Raw genomic sequence first — 24,191 nt, 5'->3', positions numbered from 1 at the left:
GCTTTCAAGTTTCAGCGATCGAAATGCTCCAGAAAAGATGCATTGGCTCATTTAGCGCAGTGCCTTACCCTCTACTACATAAACTTTGGTTAGTGGAAAACTGATACTCCTGGCCATTCCTTCAATATTCTCCCTCAATTCCCCATCAGGAAGTGGAGTGAATTTATCAAACAATGGTGCAATATAATCAGCATAGATAGTCACCAACACCTAAAAATGATGGAGAAGGGAGGAAAAAGTTAGAATGATATCAAACCTTTCACATCCTGCCATTTAATAATGGTTTGGTCTCAACAAAAACATTTATAGTCAATAATATTCTTAAATAAACCTTCCATATATTTGGGAATACATTGCAGAAAGAGGAAACTGTGGATTATCAGTACATCTGTGCCAATGACAGCAGGATGTAACAATATATTTAAACCAGCAATACTGCAAGAGAAGGAAGATATCTTCTCTGATTTTAGCTTCAGTTTCAACATCCGCAGTGGATAAATTCTAATTAATGGATAAATTCTAATTATAGTTCAACATCAGTGCGACATTTGTAGGAAAACTCTGACCATCCGAAGACTTCATGGAATCACCAAAGTGATAATGGCTGCTCAAAAGATTTAAAGCAGTATGAAAAATGTTGTACTATTCATGAAAATTTGGCTAGTGTTCAATCTGGTCTGAAACTGGAACTTGGCCAAAACACTAAAAATGAAAAATTATCAAAAGGGATAGCAAAGCTATTTTTGTGCATGTATTTAAAAATTAAAATTATTATGGGATATATTAAATCTATTACTACATTTTTTTCACACTACATTTTCTTCTTTTCATATTAATTAAATAGATCCATTTGCAGTTTGAGACCTGGCTGTGTCTCACTTGCTACATTTATCCACATAACAGAAAGCACATTTCAAAACTCATTTAAATGTAGAATGTCTTGAGGAAATGATAAGGTTAGCTACGAATGCAAGTCCTTCGTTTCTGTCCCCTCCACAAGGTGATAACGCAAAAAGGTTTGATCCTGCAATTACCAGCCATCTTCATCCAAGTTACCATTAGGCATTGGTGAAATTGGCAACAAGTATTGCAGCCCACCACAGCATGAAAGTCATCAGCTTGCAGATCTTGTTTTATGATGGAGCGCTTGACAAACCGCCCTTGCCATTTCATGGCTCTTTTTTGACACTGTCCAATTCAACATGAACACACACCATCAACAACAGAAGTCCCTAGTTACTGATCAGGAACACAAATTTTGCTGGCCTCTCTTTTGCACACTCAGTCATTGTACTGTCCCGACGATCACCATCATAGTGGGGATTGGATAACAGACATTCCTGTCCTCAGTGCTCATCCAATACATTCACTAAACCAATGGGAGAGTATGTTTCATTACCTTAAAGGCGCTACTATGTGACTACAAGTTGTTGTTGTTGAGATAAATGATCAAATAACCGCTTTTGATTAAACTGGTTGAAGGATAAATATTAACCAGATCACAAAGAGACAAGGCCACAAGGCTTTGACAAAATCAGCCAGACTCAAAACGTTCTCTCTCCACAGATGCGGTCAGACCTGCTGAGATTGTCCAGAATTTTCTGTTTTTGTTTCAGAGTCTCATAATAATAATAATAGCTTATTGTCACAAGTAAGCTTCAATGAAGTTACTGTGAAAATCCCCTAGTCGCCACTAAGTCTACAAGCTGATGACTTCCATGCTATGATATGTTGCAATACTTGTTGCCAATTTCACCAATGCATAATGATCACTTGGATGAAGATGGCTGGCAATTGCAAGATCAAAGTTTAAGGGAAAGTTTTTCTGTGTGGGGGGTCCTGCGAACCATGTCCATATGTTTTGGGCATGTCCGAGCCTGAGGGATTTCGGGCAGGGGTTTGCTGACGTCATGTCAGAGGTATTAAAAATGAGGGTGGTACCGAGTCCAGAGGTGGTGATCTTTGGTGTGTCAGAAGATCCGGGAACCCAGGGGGTCATAGAGGCCAATGACCAGGCCTTTGCCTCCCTGGTGGCCCGGAGACGGATCCTACTAGGATGGAGGGACTCGGAACTCCCAAAGTCAGGGTTAGGAATTAGTGACATGGCAGCTTTCTCAGACTCGAGAAAATTAAATTTGCCTGGATGGGATCACTGCAGGGGTTTGCCCTGAGGTTTAGTTAATTAATAATTTTTATCGTCACAAGTAGGTTTACATGAATACTGCAATGAAGTTACTGTGTAAAAGCCCCTAGTCGCCACATTCCGGTGCCTGTTCGGGTACACGGAGGGAGAATTCAGAATGTCCAAATTACCTAACAGCACGTCTTTCAGGACTTGTGGGAGGAAACCGGAGCACCCGGAGTAAACCCACGCAGACACAGGAAGAACGTGCAGACAGTGACCCAAGCTGGGAATCGAACCTGGGACCTTGGAGCTGTGAAGCAATAGTGCTACCCACTGTGCTAGGTGGCAGCCGTTCATCGATTTCTTAGAGAAAAGTTAAGCAGTCAGCGGGGCGGTGGGGCCTGAACGTTGGATCAGAAGGAGGTGATAAAAAGCAGAATTGAAAATAAAGGCAGTACTGTATTACTGCGTACTCACCAGAGAAACAATTAGTGTGAAAAGCCAAGCATATATGAAGAAATAATCCCCACCAATTTTAATGATGTACAAAAGGAGCGAGGTCACGGGGAGTAAAATACACTGAGTTACCGCAAATTTCTTCAAGGCATCTTTAAAAAAGAATCCTAAAGTCTGCAGAAATCAAAGACAAGTTGTTACAAGCCAACAACATCACAATGGTACAGAATGTCTATTAAAACATATGTTTCACTGTCACACAACTGGGCAAATTATTGCCTATCCCATTTAAGAATATTTCTCAGCATGCAAAGTTTAAGGGAAAAGGTAAGAAACGTATATGGCTGCAGTAATGCTCTCCCAGTCCTCAACTCCTTTCAGATCAAAGAGAGCCACGTGGGTTTCAGAATTCAATATAATCCGATTTGCTGAAAAACCCTGGAGCTTTTGTTTTGGAAAGTCGGGGAGAGAATTCCGATTCTTCGGATATAACGAGTAAGGGGGCAGCCTCACAGATCAAATCACAACCACCCCAATCCCAACCATCCCTATTTATCTCCTTATTCTGCATTTTTGTTTCTTGTTTTAGTGTCTCCAAATACTCAGGTAAGACAGTCCTCTCTCTCATAGAAACACAGAAAATAGGAGGAGGCCATTCGGCCCTTCGAGCCTGCTCCGCCAATCATTATGATCATGGCTGATCATCACGTTCAATACCCTGATCCTGCCTTCTTCCCCCATATCCCTTGATCCCTTTAGCCCCAGAGTTAATCTAATCCCTCTTGAAATTACACAATGTTTTGGCCTTGACTACTTTCTGTGGTCGTGAATTCCAGATTCACCTCTCTCTGGATGAAGACATTTCTCCTCGCCTCAGTCCTAAAAGGTTACGCCTTCTCCTCAAACTATGACCCCTAGTTCTGGATTCCCCCACCATCATGAACATTCTTTCTGAATCTACCCTGTTGGAGTTTTGCAAGTTTCGGTGAGATCCCCTCTCATTCTTCTAAACTCCAATGAATATAATCCTAACCGATTAAGTCTCTCCTCATCTGACAGTCCCGTCATCCTAGGAATCAGCCTGGTAAACCTTCACTGCACTCCCTCCAGCACAAGAACATCCTTCCTCAGATAAGGGCACCAAAACTGTGCACAATACTCCAGGTGTGGCCTCACTAATGCCCTATACATTGGAGTAAAACATCTCTATTCCTATACTCAAATCCTCTCACTATGAATCATGACACAAATTTGATTGAGTTTTTTGAAGGGCTAAGTATCACAGGGAGGCTCTGACGGTAGTGGTGAGGCTCTGAAGGTGGTGGTGAGGGGGAGGTGATATCGTTTAAGGCCAAGGTGGATAAAGAGAGGGTGGAACGGCAAAGGTTGATAGATGTTGGGAGGTGGACAGGAGTTGCAGACCCAGCACTTTCAGATAGGAGGAGGAAGCTACAGGCTAGTTTTAATTGGTTGTCCACAGGGAAGGTGGTGCGCCAATTGAGGCGGGCGAGAGGAGCAGTTTGAGTACGGGGTGAAGGCATGTTGGCAGGACAACTTCGGAGGGAGGCGATGGAAATTGTCCATGTGAGGGTTAAGCCCCGGAACAGATCAGTGTTTTTGAGGAGCTCTATGAAAATTTGTATCGGTCGGAGCCACCGGGGGAGGACTGAGGGATGCGGGAATTCCTGGACAGTCTTGAGTACCCAAGGTTGGGGGAGGGAGATAGGACAACATTGGAGGGGTTGGTAGGGAAACATGAAATAAAGGAGGAAATTGGGAGGTGCAGCCGGGGAAGGTGGCAAGACCAGATGGGTTCCCAGTGGGGTAGAATAAGAAATTTAAGGATGAGTTGGCGACGCTGATGATGGGGATGTTTGAGGAGGTGAAAGGGAAGGGGGTGCTGCCACAGACTTTGGGGCAGGCCTCAATTTCCTTGCGGCTGAAGAAGGATAAGGACCCGACAGAGTGCGGGTCAGACAGGCCTATATCGCTACTGAACATGGATGCAAAGATACTGGCGAAGTTTCTGGCGGCTAGGTTGGAGGGGTGCCTCCCGAAGGTGACAAGGGAGGACCAGATGGGGTTCGTGAATGGGAGGCAGTTATTCTCGAATATTAGGAGGGTGTTAAATGTAGTTATTACGCCAGCTGAGGGAAGGGAGACAGAGGTGGTGGTCGTGCTGGACGCAGACAAGTCATTTGATCGGTTAGAGTGGGTATTGATTGCAGTGCTAGAGAGGTTTGGGATCAGGCCGAGGTTTGTTGTGTGGGGACGGTTATTACATAAGGAACCGAGGGCAAGCGTCTGCACAAATAATACGAGTTTGGGGTATTTTGCTCTGCACCGGGGGGCTAGACAGGGGTGTCCTATGTCCCCTCTGTTATTTGCGCTAATGATTGCGCCTTTGGTCATCGCGCTGAGGAGCTCAGAGGTGTGGAACATAGGGTGTTTCTGTACATGGATGATTTATTACTGTATGTGTCAGAGCCGAATGCATCAATGGGGGGATATATTGGAGCTTCTCCAAAGGTGTGGGTTCTTTTCGGGGTACAAATTAAACCTGGAAAATAGTGAATACTTTGTGGTGTCCTGGCCAGGGGTGGGGGGACGGGACTGCTGTTCCACAGGGCGGTAACCCACTTTAGATATCTGGGGATGCATGTGGCGCAGGACTGGGCGGGGGGGGGGGCTCCGTAGGTTTTATCTTACTAGATTGGTGAGAGTCTCCTTTTGTCACTGGCAGGTCAGGTGCAGGCAATTAAAATGAATATGCTGTCACGTTTTATTGCTTGAATTTCACTGCCTGCTGATCATTTTGGTGAAGGCATTTTTCAAGGAGGTTGATATGTTTGATTTTTATACATTTAAAGTACCCAATTCATTTTTCCAATTAAGGGGCAATTTAGCATGGCCAATCCACCTACCCTGCATAACTTTGGGTTGTGGGGGCGAAACTCACGCAGACATGGGGAGAATGTGCAAACTCCACACGGACAGTGGCCCAGGGCCGGGATCGAACCTTGGACCTCGGCACAGTGAGGTAGAAGTGCTAACCACTGCGCCACCCTGGGAGGTGGATAAGTTGATCACCTTGTTTATTTGGGGTGGGGGAAGACAGAAAGGCAGCCAGGTAGTTTTGCAGCGAGGACGGCAGGCAGGGGGTTTGGGCCTCCCAGATTTATCGTACTATTATTGGGCAGCAAATGCCAAAAAGGTGAGGAGTTGCGAGAGCGAGAGGAGTCCCAGTAGGTTAGAATGGAAGAGAGTCAGAGATGCCGATTAGGTGGAACCATTGGTTTGAGCCAGGGAAGTTGGATGGGAGGTTTCAGAGATGGGAGGAGAGGGGAGTCAGGGCATTAAAAGATCTGTTCCAGAGAGGTCATTTTGCAAGGCTTGAGGTGCTCCGGAGTGTAAATGCCTCAATCTCGTGCGGAGGTTGGGGCTGATACAGTTGAATGTCGTTCACAAGGGCAAGGATGAGCCGACTCTTTGAGGGAGTGGATGATGTATGCAAGTGACGTGGGAGGAGCCCCGCAAACCACATTCACATGTTTTGGTCCTCCTGAAGTTGGAAGGGTATTGGAGGGAGGTTTTTAAGGTCATCTCGGGGGTGGTATATGAGAGTTTTGAACCAGGGCCTCCAGAAGCCATATTCAGGGTGTCGGACGAGCCGAGGCTCAAGGAAGGTGCGGCGTCAGATGTTTTAGCCTTCGCCTTGCTAATTGCCCGGAGACGGGTCCTGCTGGGCTAGAGGTCAGCTTCTCCGCCCTGTGCCTCGGCATGGCAGGCAGATCTGTTGGAATTTTTGACACTCGAGAAGGTGATGTTTGAGCTGAGTGGGAGGATGGAAGAGTTCTACAATTCATGGGCATTGTTTATCTTCCACTTTCAAGAATTGGATGCCATCGAACATTAGGGGTGGTTTATTGGGCGGGGGGGGCGGGGTTTGAGCACTTTGTTTGTAGGATGACCATTGATTCTCTTTGGGTCTTTTTGTTTTGTTGTATTTGGAATGTATGGGCTTGTATGTTGAGGGGGATGCTGGTTTGGGGATTGATATTATATTTGTTATTGTTGGTTATCTTTTGTTGTGCATTTGATGAAAATGTGGAAAATTAGGAGAATAAAAGTTTTTTTTTAAAATAAAACAATGAGGGGCATGGATAAGATAGATAGTCAACATCTTGTAAAAGTGGAAAATCTCCCAGTGCCTTCTCTCAGGTTTTCATCCCCATCTCACCTTCCTATTACAAGGTTGAAGAATTAAACTAGGGGCTGTTTAGCACAGGGCTAAATCGCTGGCTTTGAAAGCAGACCAAGGCAGGCCAGCAGCACGGTTCAATTCCCGTAACAGCCTCCCCGAACAGGCGCCAGAATGTGGCGACTAGGGGCTTTTCACAGTAACTTCATTTGAAGCCTATTTGTGACAATAAGCGATTTTCATTTCATTTCATAGGGGCAATCCTTTTCATACAGTATCTAGAACAAGCTGCTAGAGGCAGTAGTAGAGGTGGGTACAATTGTGTCTTTTAAAAAGCATTTAGACAGTTATATGGGTAAGATGGGTACAGAGGGATATGGGCAATTGGGACTAGCTTAGTGGTAAAAACAAGGCGACGTGGACAAGTTGGGCCGAAGAGCCTGTTTCCATGCTGTAAACCTCTATGACACAGATTTCAGGTAATTGATAGAAGGATTGGGGGTGAGGGGGGGGGCATTTCTTCACTCAGAGGATGGCAGGGGCATGGAACTCACTGCCTGATAGGGCAGTGAAAAGCTGTGACTTGCAAGGCTACAGATCTGGTGCAGGAAGAATCTGGTGCAGGAAGAATCATTGAGGCCATTCAGCCCATTGAGTTTGCACCAACACTCTGAAAGGGTAGGTGCAAACTCTAGGCGGCACGGTAGTGCAGTGGTTAGCACTGTTGCTTCACAGCGCCAGGGACCTAGTTTGATTCCCAGCTTGTGTCACTATCTGCGGAGCCTGCACGTTCGCCCAGTCTGCATGGGTTTCCTCAGATTGCCTCCCACAAAGTCCCGAAAGGCGTGCTTGTTAGGTGAATTGGACATTCTGAATTCTCCCTTTCTGTATCCGAACAGGGGGATTTTCACAGTAACTTCATTGCAGTGTTAATGCAAGCCTACTTGTGACACTAATAAAGATTATTATTCTAAAAACAGCAACCTACCTAGGCTCTCCCCCGCCCTATCCCCGTAACTCCACCTAACCTTTGGACACGGAGAGGAAATTTATCATGGCCAATCCACCTAACCTGCACATCTTTGGACTGTGGGCAGAAACCGGAGCATCCGGAGGAAACCCACGCAGACACAGGGAGAAAGTGTAAACTCCACACAGGGAATAACGCAAGGTTGGAATTGAACCCTGGTATCTGGCTCTGTGAGGCAACAGTGCTAACCACTATACTGCCCTGAAAGGTGGGATTAGGCTCTTCACCAACTGGCTTGATGGGCTGAGTGGCCTCTTTCTGTGCTATGAATTTTCTCTGCTTTCTAGAAGGGCAACCAAGGCCAAGTATTTAAAATAATCACCCTCTGAAAACTTACTGCTGCCTCACGGCGCAGAGAACCGGAGTTCGATCCCAGCCCCGATCACTATCCATGTGGAGTTTGCACCTTCTCCCCATGTCTGCGTGGGTCTCACTCCCACAACCCAAAGGATTGGCCACGCTAAATTGCCCCTTAATTGGAAATTTATTTTTTAAATCTTGATAACTTTGATCAGATCACCCCTTAACCTCATTAGTTCCAGCAAAAACAGGCCAATGTGTGCAATATTCATGCTGTGGTGTAATGAAGCTTTCAGCTACCTTGGCATTAAGCTCTGGAATTTCCTCCCCAAGTCTCTCCCCTTCTCTACCTCTTCTCTTTGTCAAGTTTTTGGTCGCCTGGTCAATATAGTATCGCCTTATGTCGCTCAACGTCAAATTGCACTTGATAATACTCCTGTGACACTCCATGAAGAAGTTCACTACATTAAAGGCTCTATATAAATGCAAGTTGTTGCTTTCATGGATTATCTTTTTTTAAAGTTTGCTGGTCACAGCAACACAGGGTTAAAATTCCTCACGGTTAGCCGTCTCTGAATATACATTACAACTTTACATAACATGTCAAAATACTGAAGTGCAGCAGTTTGCTTGTCAGCATGGGTTACCAAGCATCCATTTAATTGTTTCTGTGATCATGAGATCGAAACTAAAGTGTTTGGAAGAAATCAAATCTGTCATCCAGGGAAGAGTCAAGCCATTCTATTCAATTACAGACATCATCCTAGGTTGTTCACCGTACACGTTTCTTTGGCAGCTTTCTTTGTGGGAGCAAACACTGTTTTGAATCCTCCGAATGGCTAACCATCTAAATGAGTGCTAACATCCTGCGTTTGAGGATTTCTTCAGAGATAGTTGAAGCTACATTCTTGGGCAGCGTTGCATGAATAACAGAATCAATATGGAGCTATCAGAGGATTCCATAGTTGTGGATAATGATGGAGCAAACAATAATTTTTTTCACAGGTTAGTTACATGCTCAGAGTTAGTGGAGGAGAGGCACCCTTGTTCTTTTTGTTACTGGCATGAATGAAGTTTGTAATTATTGTGAGTAATCTATACTAAAGTTAGACCATTTACCCATTTTGACTGGTGGTTTATAGACTAAGCTTTGGTCTAAGAGTATAGTCTTCCACACAGAATAGCTCGCAGATCACAGATTTTTTTTAGATTTTAGATTTAGAATTATTGTCACGTGTACCGAGGTACAGTGAAAAGTATTGTTCTGTGTGCAGTCCAGGCAGATCGCTCCATACATGTCCCTACAGGACATATGATAAATGCACAATGTAAATACATAAGACTTAGACATCGGATGAAGCATACGGAATGTAGTGCTACAACTGTAAAGGTGCGTAGAGAGATCAGTTCCGTCTATAAGAGAGCAGTTCAGGAGTCGGGTAGCGAGGAAGAAGCTGTTTTTTAATCTAGCGGCATGCAAGATATTTCAGTACGGTGGCAAGGTTAAGCATGCAAATCCGGTCTTTGATATCTCACAGGTAAAAGCTCATCCTGGTTTACAGCTGCTGTTACAAGAGTAACACAAAATCCCAAAAGAATATTGAAAATTAAAAACCTATAATTTGTAGCTATTTAACCAAAACATTTTTTTTGATACAAGTCATATTTTGGCCGTCTATTCAGAGGACGGTAGAACAGAGCGTCCATCCTTCAATATACTTAATTTGAAATATGTCAAATGATTAATAATTTGCTGTACTGTAATTCAAATGCACCATTTGCTGACTGTTCCAAGAATTATTTTTCATGCTCAAAGAAATTTTGGAAACTACACACCTGTTGATTAAAACCGTGTTTCTCCTCAATGATAAAGTTATTGTAGATGCTCCAGGGGAGACCCGTGACTGCACTGAACAAGGTTGCAAGAAGTAAAAATGCCAAGGATTGAGTTATCTGTTAACAGAAAATAAAAATATAATGGTAACTTTTATTTTTTAGAAAGCACAAGTTGCACCACAATAATGATTCTGAGAGGAGAAAGGATTCTTAGCACCATCTGTACATAACTTCAGAAAGAAAAAGTTGACTTCTATATCCCCAAGATGATAGCTTTACAAGTGAGGGTTCAGAATAGCAAACTGACGGCAAAAAAAACCTACAAAAGATACTTCCCAAAGTGCAGACGACACTCGTGTGGATTTTCAAAAAGAAAATTCATGCATGTAGTAAAGGAGAAAATGCGAAGGCCACTTTATACTGCAGGTACATTATCCATAAGGTTTTATTTGTAATAAGGGTGATCTTGTTGCAGTGGGCTGTCTTATGAGTTTTGACATTTTCCTGCACCTTTTGTTAAAATGTTTTGGAACTTGCCTGACTCATGGTCTTTATGGGTGGCACGGTAGCGCAGTGGTTAGCACTGTTGCTTCACAGCGTCAGGGACCCGGGTTCGATTCCCGCTTGGGTCACTGTCTGTGCGGAGTCTGCACCATCCCCCTTGGTCCATAACCGTCCTGGTCTCCATAAACTTCGTCCTCTTACAAATCAGTATGGCTACTCCCCTAGCCCTCATCCCGTAGCATGAATGGTACGTCTGTCTCACTCAGCCCTTTCTTACCAGCAGTCTGTCCTTTTCCCTCAGGTGCGTCTCCTACAGGAAGATTATGTCGGCCTTCAGGCTTCTTAAGTGGGTGAAGACTCTGGATCTTTTCACTGGGCCGTTAAGTCCCCTTACATTCCAGGTGACTATCCTGATGGGGGGGGGGGTTTATCCTCTGTCCTCCCCTTCCTGCGGGATCAACCATACTTACCTGGTGGACGGGCCTCTGCACTCCGGGTTTCCCTTTGTTAGGGGACTGTCCAAAATGGCCACGGTCACCGTTCGCGTTTCCCTTTGTTTAGAGACCCTCCAGAGTGACTGTTTGCGGCATCATCTTGTTTACTCGGCCTGCTCCCTGCCTGCTCAAGCCAATCCAGTTGCCAACTCGTTTTACCCGTTCTGTTCCCCCCTGCCCCCCCTCCCCATGTCTCCCCCTCACTGCCCACCCGTAATCCCCTTCCCTGCCGCTGTGTTCTCTGACTGCCTGTATTCCCCTCTCCACCTGTTCGCCTGCTTTCCCTGTCCTCACTCTCTCCTGTACCCGGTCTTTCTGTTCAGAGTCCCATGCAAACACATAGTCAAGACTATAGTCTCTGATTCTGTCTCTTTTCAACGATCCTCGCCCGACACGCTTTTGTTGCTGCCGTGATTGTTCTCTGTCTAGGCCATTAGTCTGCACAAAATTGTTTGCTTCTGCCGGGGTGTTGAAGTAATGTTCTTTACTCTGGAACGTGACCCAGAGTCTGGCTGGGAATAACATGCCAAATCGCACCCACTTTTGTAGAGCGCTGACTTTGCCTTGTTAAACTCAGCCCTTTTCTTTGCCAGGTCTGCCCCAATGTCCTGGTAGACCCAGATTCTGTATCCTTCCCATAAGCTTGCCTTTGTTTGCCTGGCCCACCGCAGGATCCTTTCCCAATCCTGGTATTGGTGCAGCTTTGCTATAATCGCTCTCGGCTGCTCCCCTGCTTTGTGCTTCGGTATGAGCGACCTGTGTGCCCTTTGAGTTCTGGGGGGTTGGGGAAACTGTCCCTCCTGACTAGGTTGCCCAGTATATGGACGATATAGTCTGTCGGGTCTCTGCCCTCAATGTCTTCCGGCAGGCCCACAATTTGTATGTTCTGCTGCCAGGACCTGTTCTCCTGCTCCTCGACCTTCCTCTTCAAACTCCCTGGGCCGACACCAACCTTTTCACCTCTACCTCCAGAGCGGCGATCCTGTCGCTCTGGTCCGTCAAGGCTCATGCGAGGTCCTGGATTGTCTTTTCTGCGCCTCCACTTTCTTTCCCAGGCCATTGATTGTGCGTTAAAGGAAGACCATCGCCTCCGTCACCACCACCTTCACCGCCACCAGGATCTCATTTTTTTATAACCTCCTTCATGGCGTCCAGCTCCTTTTTAAGGAAGATCCTCCACCCGTCCTCTGGTGGGGAGGGGGAGGCTGGGGTTGGTGCCAGTGCCGGTGCTCAGGTTGCCGGCCTACCCCGCTCTTGGGCAGCCGGGACTTCCACCTCACCTCGTGGGTCCACTGGCTCGTCCGACCGCTGGTCGTGGCCCTTTCCGCCACTTCGAACCTCTCGCCTGCCCTGCGAACTTCCGTTCACCAGCACCTTCTGGACTGTATCTTTTTCTCTCTTGAGGTTATTTTCCATTGCTTTTTCAGGCCAAATTCTTCTACAATTAACTCTTTTGTTAATAGTTGGGAGGAGATGTGCGTCTGCTCAGCACATCCCCATCACTGGACGGCAACAAATTTAATGGGCAATTAATTTTTTAAAATAAATTTAGAGTAGCCAATTCATTTTCCAATTAAGGGGCAATTTAGCGTGTCCAATCCACCGACCCTGCACATCTTTGTGTTGTGGGGGCGAAACCCACGCAAACACGGAGAATGTGCAAACTCCACCCGGACAGTGACCAAGAGCCGGGATTGAACCTGGGACCTCGCCGCCGTGAGACTGCAGTGCTAACCACTGAGCCACCATGCTGCCCCTTAAACGGGCAATTAATGGGTCAATCCAGCAAGCTTTATGAGTGGCACAGTGGTTAGCACAGCTACCTCATGGCATCGAGGACCCGGGTTCAACCCCAGCCCGGAGTCACTGTTCGTGTGGATTTTGCACATTCTCCCAGTGTCTGCGTGGGTCTCATCCCCACAACCCGACGATGTGCAGTGTAGGTGGATTGGCCACACTAAATTAAGAATAATAATAATCGCTTATTGTCACAAGTTGGCTTCAATGAAGTTACTGTGAAAAGCCCCTAGTCGCCACATTCCGGCACCTGTTCAGGGAGGCCGGTAGGGGAATTGAACCTGCGCTGCTGGCCTTGTTCTGCATTACAAGCCAGCTGTTTAGCCCACTGTGCTAAACCAGCCCCTATGCCCCTTTATTGGAATTTTAAAAAAATAATAAATCCAGCAAGCTTTTAAAAGTAACGGAGACTATGAGGGCAATACTGTTTGTGCAAAAAACAAACAATCCAGCAAAACGGTATTAACTGTCTAGCAAGTTCTGGAGATTCACAGCTTGCAGCCAATTTCACATAAGTTCACACAAATTGCAATGAAGCAGATGACATGATATAAATCTGTTTTAGTAGTGTTGGCCAGGATGCTGGGTGAATTTGATTGTTCATTTTCTAAATGGTCCTGTCAGAGCTTTTACATCCACTTGAGGGGGCAGGTCGTGCCCCCGTTTAACATCTCACTCAATATATGGACCGGCAACAGAGCAGGACTGCCATAATCTCTGCACTGGAATGTCAATCGTGGATGGTGATGCTCTCAAATCAATGGCTCAGACCAATAAATTTCTGATTCAAACCAGAGTGCTACCATCCCCTGAGCAAAGATTAACACCAAACGATGTTCATTTTGTTTTGGCGAACATTTTTTGTAATTTTATTTCTCCTTTCCACCTTCCCTTCCCAGCAAATACCAAGTGCCTCTTTAATCGCTCCATGACCTTCCCTTAACTGGGAATGAGAGAACAATTAACCAGCCAGCTACACATAATCGCTCAGTTTTAGGCAACTGGATCTTTGAGCAAGGAGGGGAGATCATTCCATTTCAGCTCAGGTGGTGTATGAAGGAGCAGTAGTACCTTCTTGAGCTAGAATTAAAATCTGATTGGTAAAACTTCAATTAAGCCCAGTGGTAGTGGCAGCCCTGAGAGTCTGGGGGTAGTAGAGGAAGCATATGAAAGAGGAGGGAGCATCGGTGTGGGCTCCAATCTGTGATAATCACCGGTTTGTTCCAGGGAGGCTGGATGGGGACTTTCGGAGATGGCAGAGAGCATGGATTGAGAGGATGGGAGATCTATTTATTGATGGGAGCTTTCCCTGTTTAGAGAAGAAGTTCGAATTGCCGGGAGGGAATGGGTTTCGGTATCTGCAGGTAAGGGATTTTGTGCGAAGGCAGGTTTCGACCTTTGCGCTCCTACCGCCACAAGGAATACAGGACAGGGTAGTTTCTAGAACAGGGGTGGAGGAGGAGAAGGTTTTGGATATCTACATAGAGCTTATGGTGTGGAACGAAACCCAGACAGATGAGCTAAAGGGTAAATGGGAAGATGAGCTGGGGGGGGTGGGGGCTAAAGGGTAAATGGGAAGATGAACTGGGGGGGGGGGGGGGGGGGGGGGGGTGTAGAGGCTGGTCTGTGGGCGGATGTTTTGAGCAGAGTCAACATGTCCTCATCATGTGCCAGGCTCAGACTGATACAATTCAAGGTGGTTCGCCAGGCACATATGACGGTGGCCCGGATAAGCAAGTTTTTCGGGATAGAGGACAAGTATGTGAGGTGTGCGGGAGGGCCAGCAAACCATATCCATATGTTTTGGGCATGCCCGAAGCTTAGGGGATACTGGCAAGGGTTTGCGGGTGTCATATCCATGCTACTTGAAACAACAGTGGCGCCGGAGCCAGAAGTGGCGATCTTTGGAGTGTTGGAAGATGCAGGAGTCCAGAGGGCAAGAGAGGCTGACACCTTGGCCTATGCCTCCTTGGTAGCCCGGAGACGGACATTGTTCGCGTGGAGGGACTCGAAGCCCCCAAAATCAGAGGTTTGGGTTAGCGACAAGGCTGGGTTTCTCAGACTTGAGAAAATTAAAGTTCGCCCTGAGAGGGTCAACGTTGGGGTTCGTCCGGAGGTGACAGTCGTTTATCGGCTTCTTCGCGGAAAACTAAACTGTCAGCAGAGGCAATGGGTGTGGGTGTGGGGGGGGGTTTGAGGGTAGGCGGAATTAGTGAGAGATGGAGAGATGTTTTTTGCACTATGTTCATACTTGTATTTGTACCGTTTATTGTTATAAAATTATAAATGCCTTAATAAAATGGTTTTTTTTAAAAAAAACTTCAATTCTAATGTTCTGAATGGAAGAATAGTGTAATCGTTGCAGCTTTGCAGAGTTAAAAATACAATTACAATTAAAAGTGATGCTTTGGAAAAGCGACCTGGGATAAATCAAGATCTTATAAATTCCCAAACCTAGCCTGGAAAAGGATCTCAGTCATTGAAACTGAAGTTATAGAAGTTACTTTTTATGTATGGAGAAGATTTGCCCGGCGGCGCACTGGTTAGCTCTGCTGCCTCACTGCGCCGAGGACTCAGGTTTGATCCTGGGCCCGGATTACTGTCCGTGGAGTTTGCACATTCTCCCAGTGTCTGCATGGGTCTCACCCCCACAACCCAAAGATGTGCAGGATAGGTGGATTGGTCACGCTAAATTGCTATTTAATTGGAAAAATAAAAATAAAATGTCTGGGGAAGACAGTCACATAATGGTAGATCCACTGGACTATTGATCCAGAGACATGACTTAGACGTAGAATTGACATACAATTCCGAGAGAATTCCTACAGTGCAGAAAGAGGCCATTTGGCCTTCGAGTATGAACCAACCCTCTGAAAGAGCACCCTATTTAGGCCCACTCCCCCACCCTATCCACGTAACCCATGCACTAACCACCTAACCTGCACACCTTTGGACACTAATGTGCAATTTAGCATGGCCAGTCCATCTAACCTGCACATCTTTGGACTGTGGAAGGAAACCGGAGCACCCAGAAGAAACCCACACAGACAAGGGGAGAATGTGGAAACTCCACACAGACAGTCACCCAAGGCCGGAATTGAACCCGGGTCTCTGGAGCTGTGAGACAGCAGTGCTATCCAGGCTGTTGCTCCAGGGACACGGTTTCAGTGGGTTCAAATCCCACTATGGAAGCTGGTGGAATTTAAATTCAATTATGAATAATTTTAAAAATCTGGAATTGAAAGGTAGTCGTAATTGTGACCATGAAGCTAGCAAAGTCCCATCTGCTTCACAAAGGAAATTTGCCATCTGAACCTGCCTGGCTTACATGTGACATGTGACGAGCTTAGCAAGCCACTCAGTCCAAAGGGCAATTTGGGAGGGCAAACAAATGCTGGCCCAGGCAGTGGCACCCACATCCCACGAAAGAATTTTTAAAAACTCAAACTACCCCGCATCCTCCCAGTTAGCACACACTGCCTCCCCTCACTCAAGGTTGCCCTTTTTGATAGCAATATAAACAGCTGGATGTTGACTTACTCACTCATTCCCAACTAACGGAAGGTAGTGGAGGGCACTGGGAAGGAGATGAGAGAGATAAAAATAAAACTCAAAAGAAATTTACTAAACAACCCAACTAACTGAACAGCATTCATTATTAATCACTACTCCTTTTCTAATCAGGAAACCTAAGATTTCAGTCCTTAAAATAATTAAAAGATTGCTGTAAGCTATCTGCATGCAATACTTATGGGCAAAAAGAAAATAAAGGGGGGCATGGTGGCACAGTGGTTACATGTGGATTGGTGGATTGGCCATGCTACGTTGCCCCTCAGTGTCCAAAAGATTAGGTGGGGTTTCTGGGTTACGGGGATAGGGTGGAGGAATGGCCAATTCTTTCCAAGGGCCGGTGCAGATTTGATTGGCCGAATGGCCTCCTTCTGCACTGTAGGGATTGTATGAAAGGCAGTGTTTAAATCACATGACCACAAACTAGATATGGAAGACATCTTTCATTTTGGTTCACGGCTGGAATCATCACAAAATGATTCAACAATGGAAAACTATTCATCTAAAATTACAAGTACTTACCTCATACTCGGATCCTAGACCGAAGCGTCCTATGACGTATCCAGATAGTCTCCATAGAAAGGGAATTCCACCCAGCAAAAGGATAAGCTGCAAAAAGGAACAGCACATTTAGAAGTGTGACTTTAAACCTATTATTTATTACTGGAGATGGTTTAGTACTAAATACGCCTGTACTACTTTGGTATCATACTTGTAGCAAACAGGCCGTAGTTACAAGTTCACTGTGCTCAGAGGTGGAGGTTTCCAGTACATTATAACAGTTCCAAGTTCATAATTATTTGAAATAAAGCTACAGAGCAGCATGTAACCGATCTAGAGCCCAGAAGCACCAAGGTTCAATTTCCAATTAGCATACAAAACTGGCTAGCTTTCTATTCTGGATCAAGTCCAAGAGAATTTGCAATGTCTTAACATCTGGTATAACGGAGGGTAGATTCTTCATCAATATACAACACCTAATTGTAATTAGCTGGCCTCAACTGGAGCAACAGTACAGATGTCACAACTGCATTGCATATCATGTCCCTCTGCAAGAGAGTTAAAAAGCAATCAAGGCTCCCATTGCTGCTTCCCATCAGATCTTCTGACAGATGGGCAGCACGGTGGCGCAATGAGTTAGCACTACGGCCTCACGGCGCAGAGGTCCCAGGTTCGATCCCGGCTCTGGGTCACTGTCCGTGTGGAGTTTGCACATTCTCCCCGTGTTTGCGTGGGTTTCGCCCCCACAACCCAAAAATTGCCCCTTAATTGGAAAAAATGAATTGGGTACTCTAAATTTTTTTTAAAAGGTCTGTTGACAGAATTAGATGCATGTTGGAGATGGACAAGATCAGATTCAAGTTCAATGCCCTCCTCTCAGGGTTGAATATCACTGATGATCTCACTACCTTGATCGAAGAATGATCATCAAGGACAAAATCTTATAGCATGAGACAGCACATTCAGGAGAAGAGAAAAGATTATTTACATGGATGGAAAAAACACCCCCGAGGATCAAGTGGGTAAATTTGAATACTAATTGTCATTCGTAATCAATTACTTTTGTGGGTGTGACAGTTTTGATGATTCTGCACTTTGCATAATACAGGATTCAAACTAAATAAGCCACTCAGCAAGTATATTACAGTTATATCCGTCTTTGTGATTAGACTATTGTTCCCAAAATAACCCAATATTGAAACGGAATGCAAGCACTTAATATTTTGTTTCCAGTTTCACCTTTGCTCCCTTATCGTTTGTAAAATAGCTTCCAAAATGTCAACTCAAAAGGCAAGTTACCTTTCATTTAAAGACCAATATATCGACCTCAGATGTGAGAAATTATTCGACGGGGGGGGGGGGGGCTTGCATTTTTATAATTGCCTTTCCTTAAGAACATCACAAAAAATGAATTAGTTTCCATGCCCAGACATTTCTATAATGAAGAGAAAGTGATCAACTTGAACACTCCCAACTTACAATTCAAGTGTTTGCTGTTGGCCAGACTGCTAGCCTGTCATTTGTTGCATCCATTTGTAAATAATGATTTTGCCTTGTATAACGTCACAGCAGAGCTTGCTGAGAATGAACTGGAATTGTTTTAGAAAACTTTGATCTGACTGTGGAAGCTTGAAGTTGTAGCATAATGGTGTAGGTACAGAATTACATAAATCTTCCAAACACTATTCTACTTGCTTTCTGCTTGAAAAGTATTTGCTTTATCAGAAGTTCTCAAAGAACCTTATCTAGTTGGTTTGCCTTTCTAAATCGCTCCAGATTATTATACTTGGGGCTAATTTCAATAGCACTCCCCCACTCTACATCATGCTGTTAGAACATAGAACACAGAACAGTACAGCACAGTACAGGCCCTTCAGCCCACGATGTTGTGCAGACCATTTATCCTAATCTAAGATCAGCCTAACCTATACCCCTTCAATTTACTGCTGTCCATGTGCCTGTCTAAGAGTCGCTTAAATGTCCCTAATGACTCTGACTCCACCAGCTCTGCTGGCAGGGCATTCCCTGCACCCACTACTCTCTGTGTAAAGAAACTATTTCTGACATCTCCCCTATACCTTCCTCCAATCACCTTAAAATGATGTCCCCTCGTGACAGCCATTTCCACCCTGGGTAAAAGTCTCTGGCTATCCACTCTATCCATGCCTCTCTTCACCGTGTGCACCTCTATCAAGTCACCTCTCTGCCTTCTTCGCTCCAGTGAGAAAAGCCCTAGCTCCCTCAACCTTTCTTCACAAGACATGCCCTCCAGTCCAGGCAGCATCCTGGTAAATCTCCTCTGCACCCTCTCCACAGCATCCACATCCTTCCTATAATGAGGCAACCAGAACTGGACACAATATTCCAAATGTGGTCTAACTAGAGTTTTATAAAGCTGCAGCAAAACCTCGCAGCTCTTAAACTCAATCCTCCTGTTAATGAAAGCCAACACACCATACGCCTTCTTAACAACCCCATCAACCTGTGTGGCAACTTTGAGGGATCTATGTACGTGGACCCCAAGATCCCTCTGTTCCTCCACACTTCCAAGAATCCTGCCTTTAACCCTGCATTCAGCATTCAAATTCGACCTTCCAAAATTAATCACTTCACATTTATCTAGGTTGAACGCCACCTGCCACTTCTCAGCCCAGCTCTGCATCCCGTCAATGTCCTGTTGTAACCTGCAACAACCCTCAACACTATCTACAACTCCCCCAAACTTCGTGTCATCGGCAAACTTACTAACCCACCCTTCCACTTCCTCATCCAAGTCATTTATAAAAACCACAAAGAGCAGAGGTCCCAGAACAGATCCTTGTGGGACACCACTGGTCACCGACCTCCAGGCGGAATGTTTTCCATCCACTACCACTCGCTGTCTTCTTTCGGCCAGCCAATTCTGTATCCAGACAGCCAAATTTCCCTGCATCCCATTCCCAAAACTTTCTGAATGAGCCTACCATGGGGAACCTTATCAAATGCCTTACTGAAATCCATATACACCACATCCACTGCCCACCCTTCATCAATGTGTCTCGTCACGTCCTCAAAGAATTCAATGAGGCTTGTGAGGCATGACCTGCCCCTCACAAAGCCATGCTGACTATCTTTAATCAAACTATATTTCTCTAAATAATCATAAATCCTATCTCTCAGAATCCTTTCCAATATTTTGCTCACCACAGACGCAAGACTGATGGGTCTGTAATTACCAGGGATTTCCCTATTCCCTTTCTTGAACAGGGGAACAACATTCACCTCCCTCCAATCATCCGGTACTACTCCAGTGGAGAGTGAGGACGCCAAAGATCATCGCCAACGGCGCAGCAATCTCCTCCCTCGCTTCCCGTAGTAACCTTGGGTATGTCCCGTCAGGCACAGAGGACTTGTCTATCCTGATGCTTTTCAAAATTTCCAGCACATCCTCCTTCCTAATATCAACCCGTTACAGTCTATTAACCTGGTTCACGCTGTTCTCATGAGCAACAAGGTCCCTCTCTCTAGTGAATACTGAAGCAAAGTATTCATTTAGGACCTCCCCCATCTCCTCAAACTCTAGGCACAAGTTCCCTCCACTGTCCCTGATCGGCCCTACTCTCACTCTGATCATCCTCTTATTTCTCACATAAGTATAGAATGCCTTGGGGTTTTCCCTAATCCTATAGTTAGCTTCTATAAATAATGATTAGAGGAAAAAGAAACCTCTGAAAGAATTTGGCTCGTTTCAAAAACTGAAGTCCAGTGGCTAACTACTTGCAGTGAAATTGTCAAATCTGATTCACAATTCTGCAATAACCAGTAAAAAGGACATCTTCCCTCAAAGCTGCTGGTCAAGGACTGGCTTGGAATCAAATCCTTTGGCTCCTCTGTCCCATATGGATCACAAAATACTTTGCTTCACTATAAATTTCCTGCAGTTTCAAAAATAAAGTCTCCTTCCACTCCAGATATTTTCCCCAATAAAAATAGATCTAATGTAGTTAAAGTTATAGATCTAATGAAGTTAAATTTTCTTGCTCCACCATGGAGACATCCTGCTGTCAACCTCTTTTCTCAACTGTGACAACTGACAGTATTGCGCTTGACAAGGTGGTTTCCATGGCTCTTTCAGTGGCACTTCTCCTCACATCCTCATACAACAAAGGTTCCATTAATTCATACTCTCTCCAGAAGCGGACCCAATCAAAATTGGTCTTTACCTGTACCATGTTTCTAACTCAACTCCTACAGTACTACAATCCCTGAGTTTGAGGGGGTTGGATTACGTGGAGAGGTCGAATAGACTGGGACTGTACTCATTGGAATTTAGAAGGGTGCGGGGGGATCTTATAGAAACATATAAAATTATGAAGGGAATAGATAGGATAGATGCGGGCAGGTTGTTTCCACTGGCGGGTGAAAGCAGAACTAGGGGGCATAGCCTCAAAATAAGGGAAAGTAGATTTAGGACTGAGTTTAGGAGGAAATTCTTCATCCAAAGGGTTGTGAATCTATGGAATTCCCTGCCCAGTGAAGCAGTTGAGGCTCCTTCATTAAATGTTTTCAAGGTCAAGATAGATAGTTTTTTGAAGAATAAAGGGTTATGGTGTTCGGGGGGGGGGGGAAAGTGGAACTGAGTCCACAAAAGATCAGCCATGATCTCATTGAATGGTGGAGCAGGCTCGAAGGGCCAGATGGCCTATTCCTGCTCCTAGTTCTTATGTTCTTATATTACATGAAGAGAAAAAACATTCTGTTATATGACAAAGAAGGACTTTGAGGATATAGAAAGTTAAGTTGTTTTACTAAACAGTTGACAGCTACAAATGCTAATTATAAATATTTAAAAGCACATGGTACCTAATTCTAAATTTAAATGATCTATTTTGAGATGCACGAGTTCCCCTGCCGTTTCTACTTCCTGGGTTCAAACAATAATGGCCAGTGCTGGTGAAAGTATTAAAAAAAAGTGAGGGCGGGACTTCCGGTGACGGCGGGCGGGAGGCGGCCGCACAATGGAGGGCTCCCGTTCGGGAACGCCATTATTGGGGCTTTAAGCCCGGTACCAGGGTTCACGGAGGCAGCAGAAGCAGGGAGAAGGCACGGAGGAGGCACAGTGAAGACACAGGAGGGAAAAAAAAAACAAAGAAAAATGTCGAGGGTGAGCAAAAAACGGCCGAAAAAAAAACAGCTGAAGGTCCGTCGGGGAGTGGAAAGGTCACCGTGGGGTCACCGAGGAAAATGAAGGCTGGAGCACCAGGGAAGGCCGCACTGCTTACGGCTGAAGAAATAACTAAGGTGATGGCTGCGGAATTTGAAAAGCAGTTGGCGCAGATTGCGAAATGCATGGAAACGGTGAGGAAGGAGATGAGGGAGGTTTTGAGTGTGCTGGTGGAGGAGCCAGTTTCCCCGGTGAGGACAGAGGTGGCGAGCGCAGTGGCGGAGGTGTTAGAGCAAGGGGAGGCGCTGAAGGAAGTGGAGGAGACGTTATTGCAGCACGGTGATCAACTTGCCTCGATGGGGAAAGATATGCGGAAAGAGATGCGGAAGGTGATGGATACTAACAAGGATCTGCGAGGAAAAATGGAAGACCTGGAAAACAGATCCAGGCGACAGAATTTGAGGATTGTGGGGCTGCCCAAAGGAATTGAAGGACCGAAGCCAACTGAGTATTTTGCCGCGATGCTGGCAAAACTATTGGGGGAGGGGGAGGATCCCTCCCGATACGAACTGGATCGGGCTCATCGGTTGTGGAGGCCTGTACCAAAGGCGAGTGAGCCGCCAAGGGCAGTGACTCTGTGCTTCCGTAGGTACAGTGTGAAGGAGAAGGTCCTGAGCTGGACCAAGCAGAAGCGGGTGGTGCAGTGGGCTGGAGCTGGTGTACGTGTATACCAGGACTTTACGGTGGAGCTGGCAAGGAGGCGGGCTGCCTTCAACCGGGTGAAGAGGGCACTGTACATTAGCAAGGTGCGGTGCGGCATTGTATATCCAGCGAAGCTGAGGGTGACTTACAAGCTCAGGGACTTTTATTTTGGAACGGCAGAGGCAGCGGAGGAGTTTGCGAAAGCAGAAGGACTGTGGCAGAACTGACAAACTGAGGAATGGCCATGTGCCGATGTAACCTCATGACTGTATTTTCTTCTTATTTGTATCACTGTGCGCGGGTGTAGAGACTAAAGGAGCCAACGTGGTATATATTTGGACAAGGGAAGGGATGAGGGTTCTTTGGGGTGTAGGTGGATATGCGGGGTTTGTGTGCTAAAAGGGGATCTTTGGGCTTTCCTAGGGCCGGGCAAGTGGGAAAGGGACCCGGGCGGGGGCTTCCACGCTGGCCGGTTTAAGCTGGCCAGTGAACGAGAGTGAGGTGGGGGGAGGGGCTGCGGCCATCGGAGCCTGGCAGAACAGGGTCCGAGTGGTCTAGCCGGGGTGGAAAGTTGGGGGGAAGGAACCGAGGTTGGGAGGAGTTTTACAAGAGGCAGTGGACGGGAGGAGCTGGAGTCCTGGGGGGTGGGGGGGGGGAGAAGCTGTGAGAGATTAAGGGTGACTACGGGTAATCCCTGATTCCTTTTTGTCATTTGTTTATGTAGACATGCGGGTTGAGGTTTGGGGGTTGTTGGGAGCGTTGTTATTATGGGGACTGACATATCTTGCTGATTATTGTTTATTGTTGATGGATGTAAATGTGGGAGAAAATGTGAAAAAGGAGAATAAAACATTTTTTTTTTAAAGTGAGGGCAAAGAAAAGAGACAATTGACATCGGAAAATTAAGACCCACGACCTCACCTGAAATAAACTATCTTTCATTTTATCTTTGAAATCATTAAAGTCATTAAAATTTCAATTTACAAATGTAGTTTCAGGGATGCAAGCACTCACTGTTCCCTCAGTCTCAGAATAAAGACCAGACCAGAATCCAAAAGTACTTTTATCCAGTTGGTACAGACGAGATTTCTCAAAAGTTTCAGAGTCCATGATCTTCCCCAATTCTTCAGGCACCAGTGTGGTATCTCTGTACGTCTTGCGCTAAAGACCAGGAAAAAGAGACACAATTCACATGCATGTTTGCAGCAGAAAAATATTATATCCCCTATCTACCATCCAATTTCCTCTCTTTCTCTCGGTGACTTACAATGGTACAGAGTTCCATGCCTTACTAATGTGGGCATCCATAAGCCTGGATATCGGAGTGTGGGCACATCAACCACAGAGACTCCAAGTCAAACCCACTTTTAAGCAGGGGTCATGCAATAGTAGTCGAAAAAAATAAAAGAAATCCTGACTATTTCCATCTTCCCTCACCCAGACATGCAGCAGACAACTGTACATAGATTCATAGACAGTTACAGCACAGAAGCCATTCGACCCATTCTGTCCAGGCGGGTCAACGATAATCT

General features: G+C 45.6%; 1 protein-coding gene across 1 annotated transcript in view; it reads right to left on the bottom strand.

Annotated features, from left to right (window-relative positions):
- The window catches only part of zmpste24 (zinc metallopeptidase, STE24 homolog), a 44,942-nt gene that overhangs the window by 13,857 nt on the left and 6,894 nt on the right, over positions 1-24,191 (bottom strand). Inside the window, exons 2-6 of the mRNA XM_072500900.1 lie at positions 23,674-23,820; positions 16,836-16,922; positions 9,949-10,065; positions 2,603-2,755; positions 69-210 (exon numbers count right to left, since the gene is read on the bottom strand). Coding sequence (XP_072357001.1) covers positions 69-210; positions 2,603-2,755; positions 9,949-10,065; positions 16,836-16,922; positions 23,674-23,820 — 646 coding nt within the window. The remainder of the gene's footprint in view (positions 1-68; positions 211-2,602; positions 2,756-9,948; positions 10,066-16,835; positions 16,923-23,673; positions 23,821-24,191) is intronic.

This window comes from Scyliorhinus torazame, chromosome 1, assembly GCF_047496885.1.
Source record: "Scyliorhinus torazame isolate Kashiwa2021f chromosome 1, sScyTor2.1, whole genome shotgun sequence".
NCBI lineage: Eukaryota > Metazoa > Chordata > Chondrichthyes > Carcharhiniformes > Scyliorhinidae > Scyliorhinus > Scyliorhinus torazame.
This window is presented reverse-complemented; position numbering and strand designations above follow the sequence as displayed.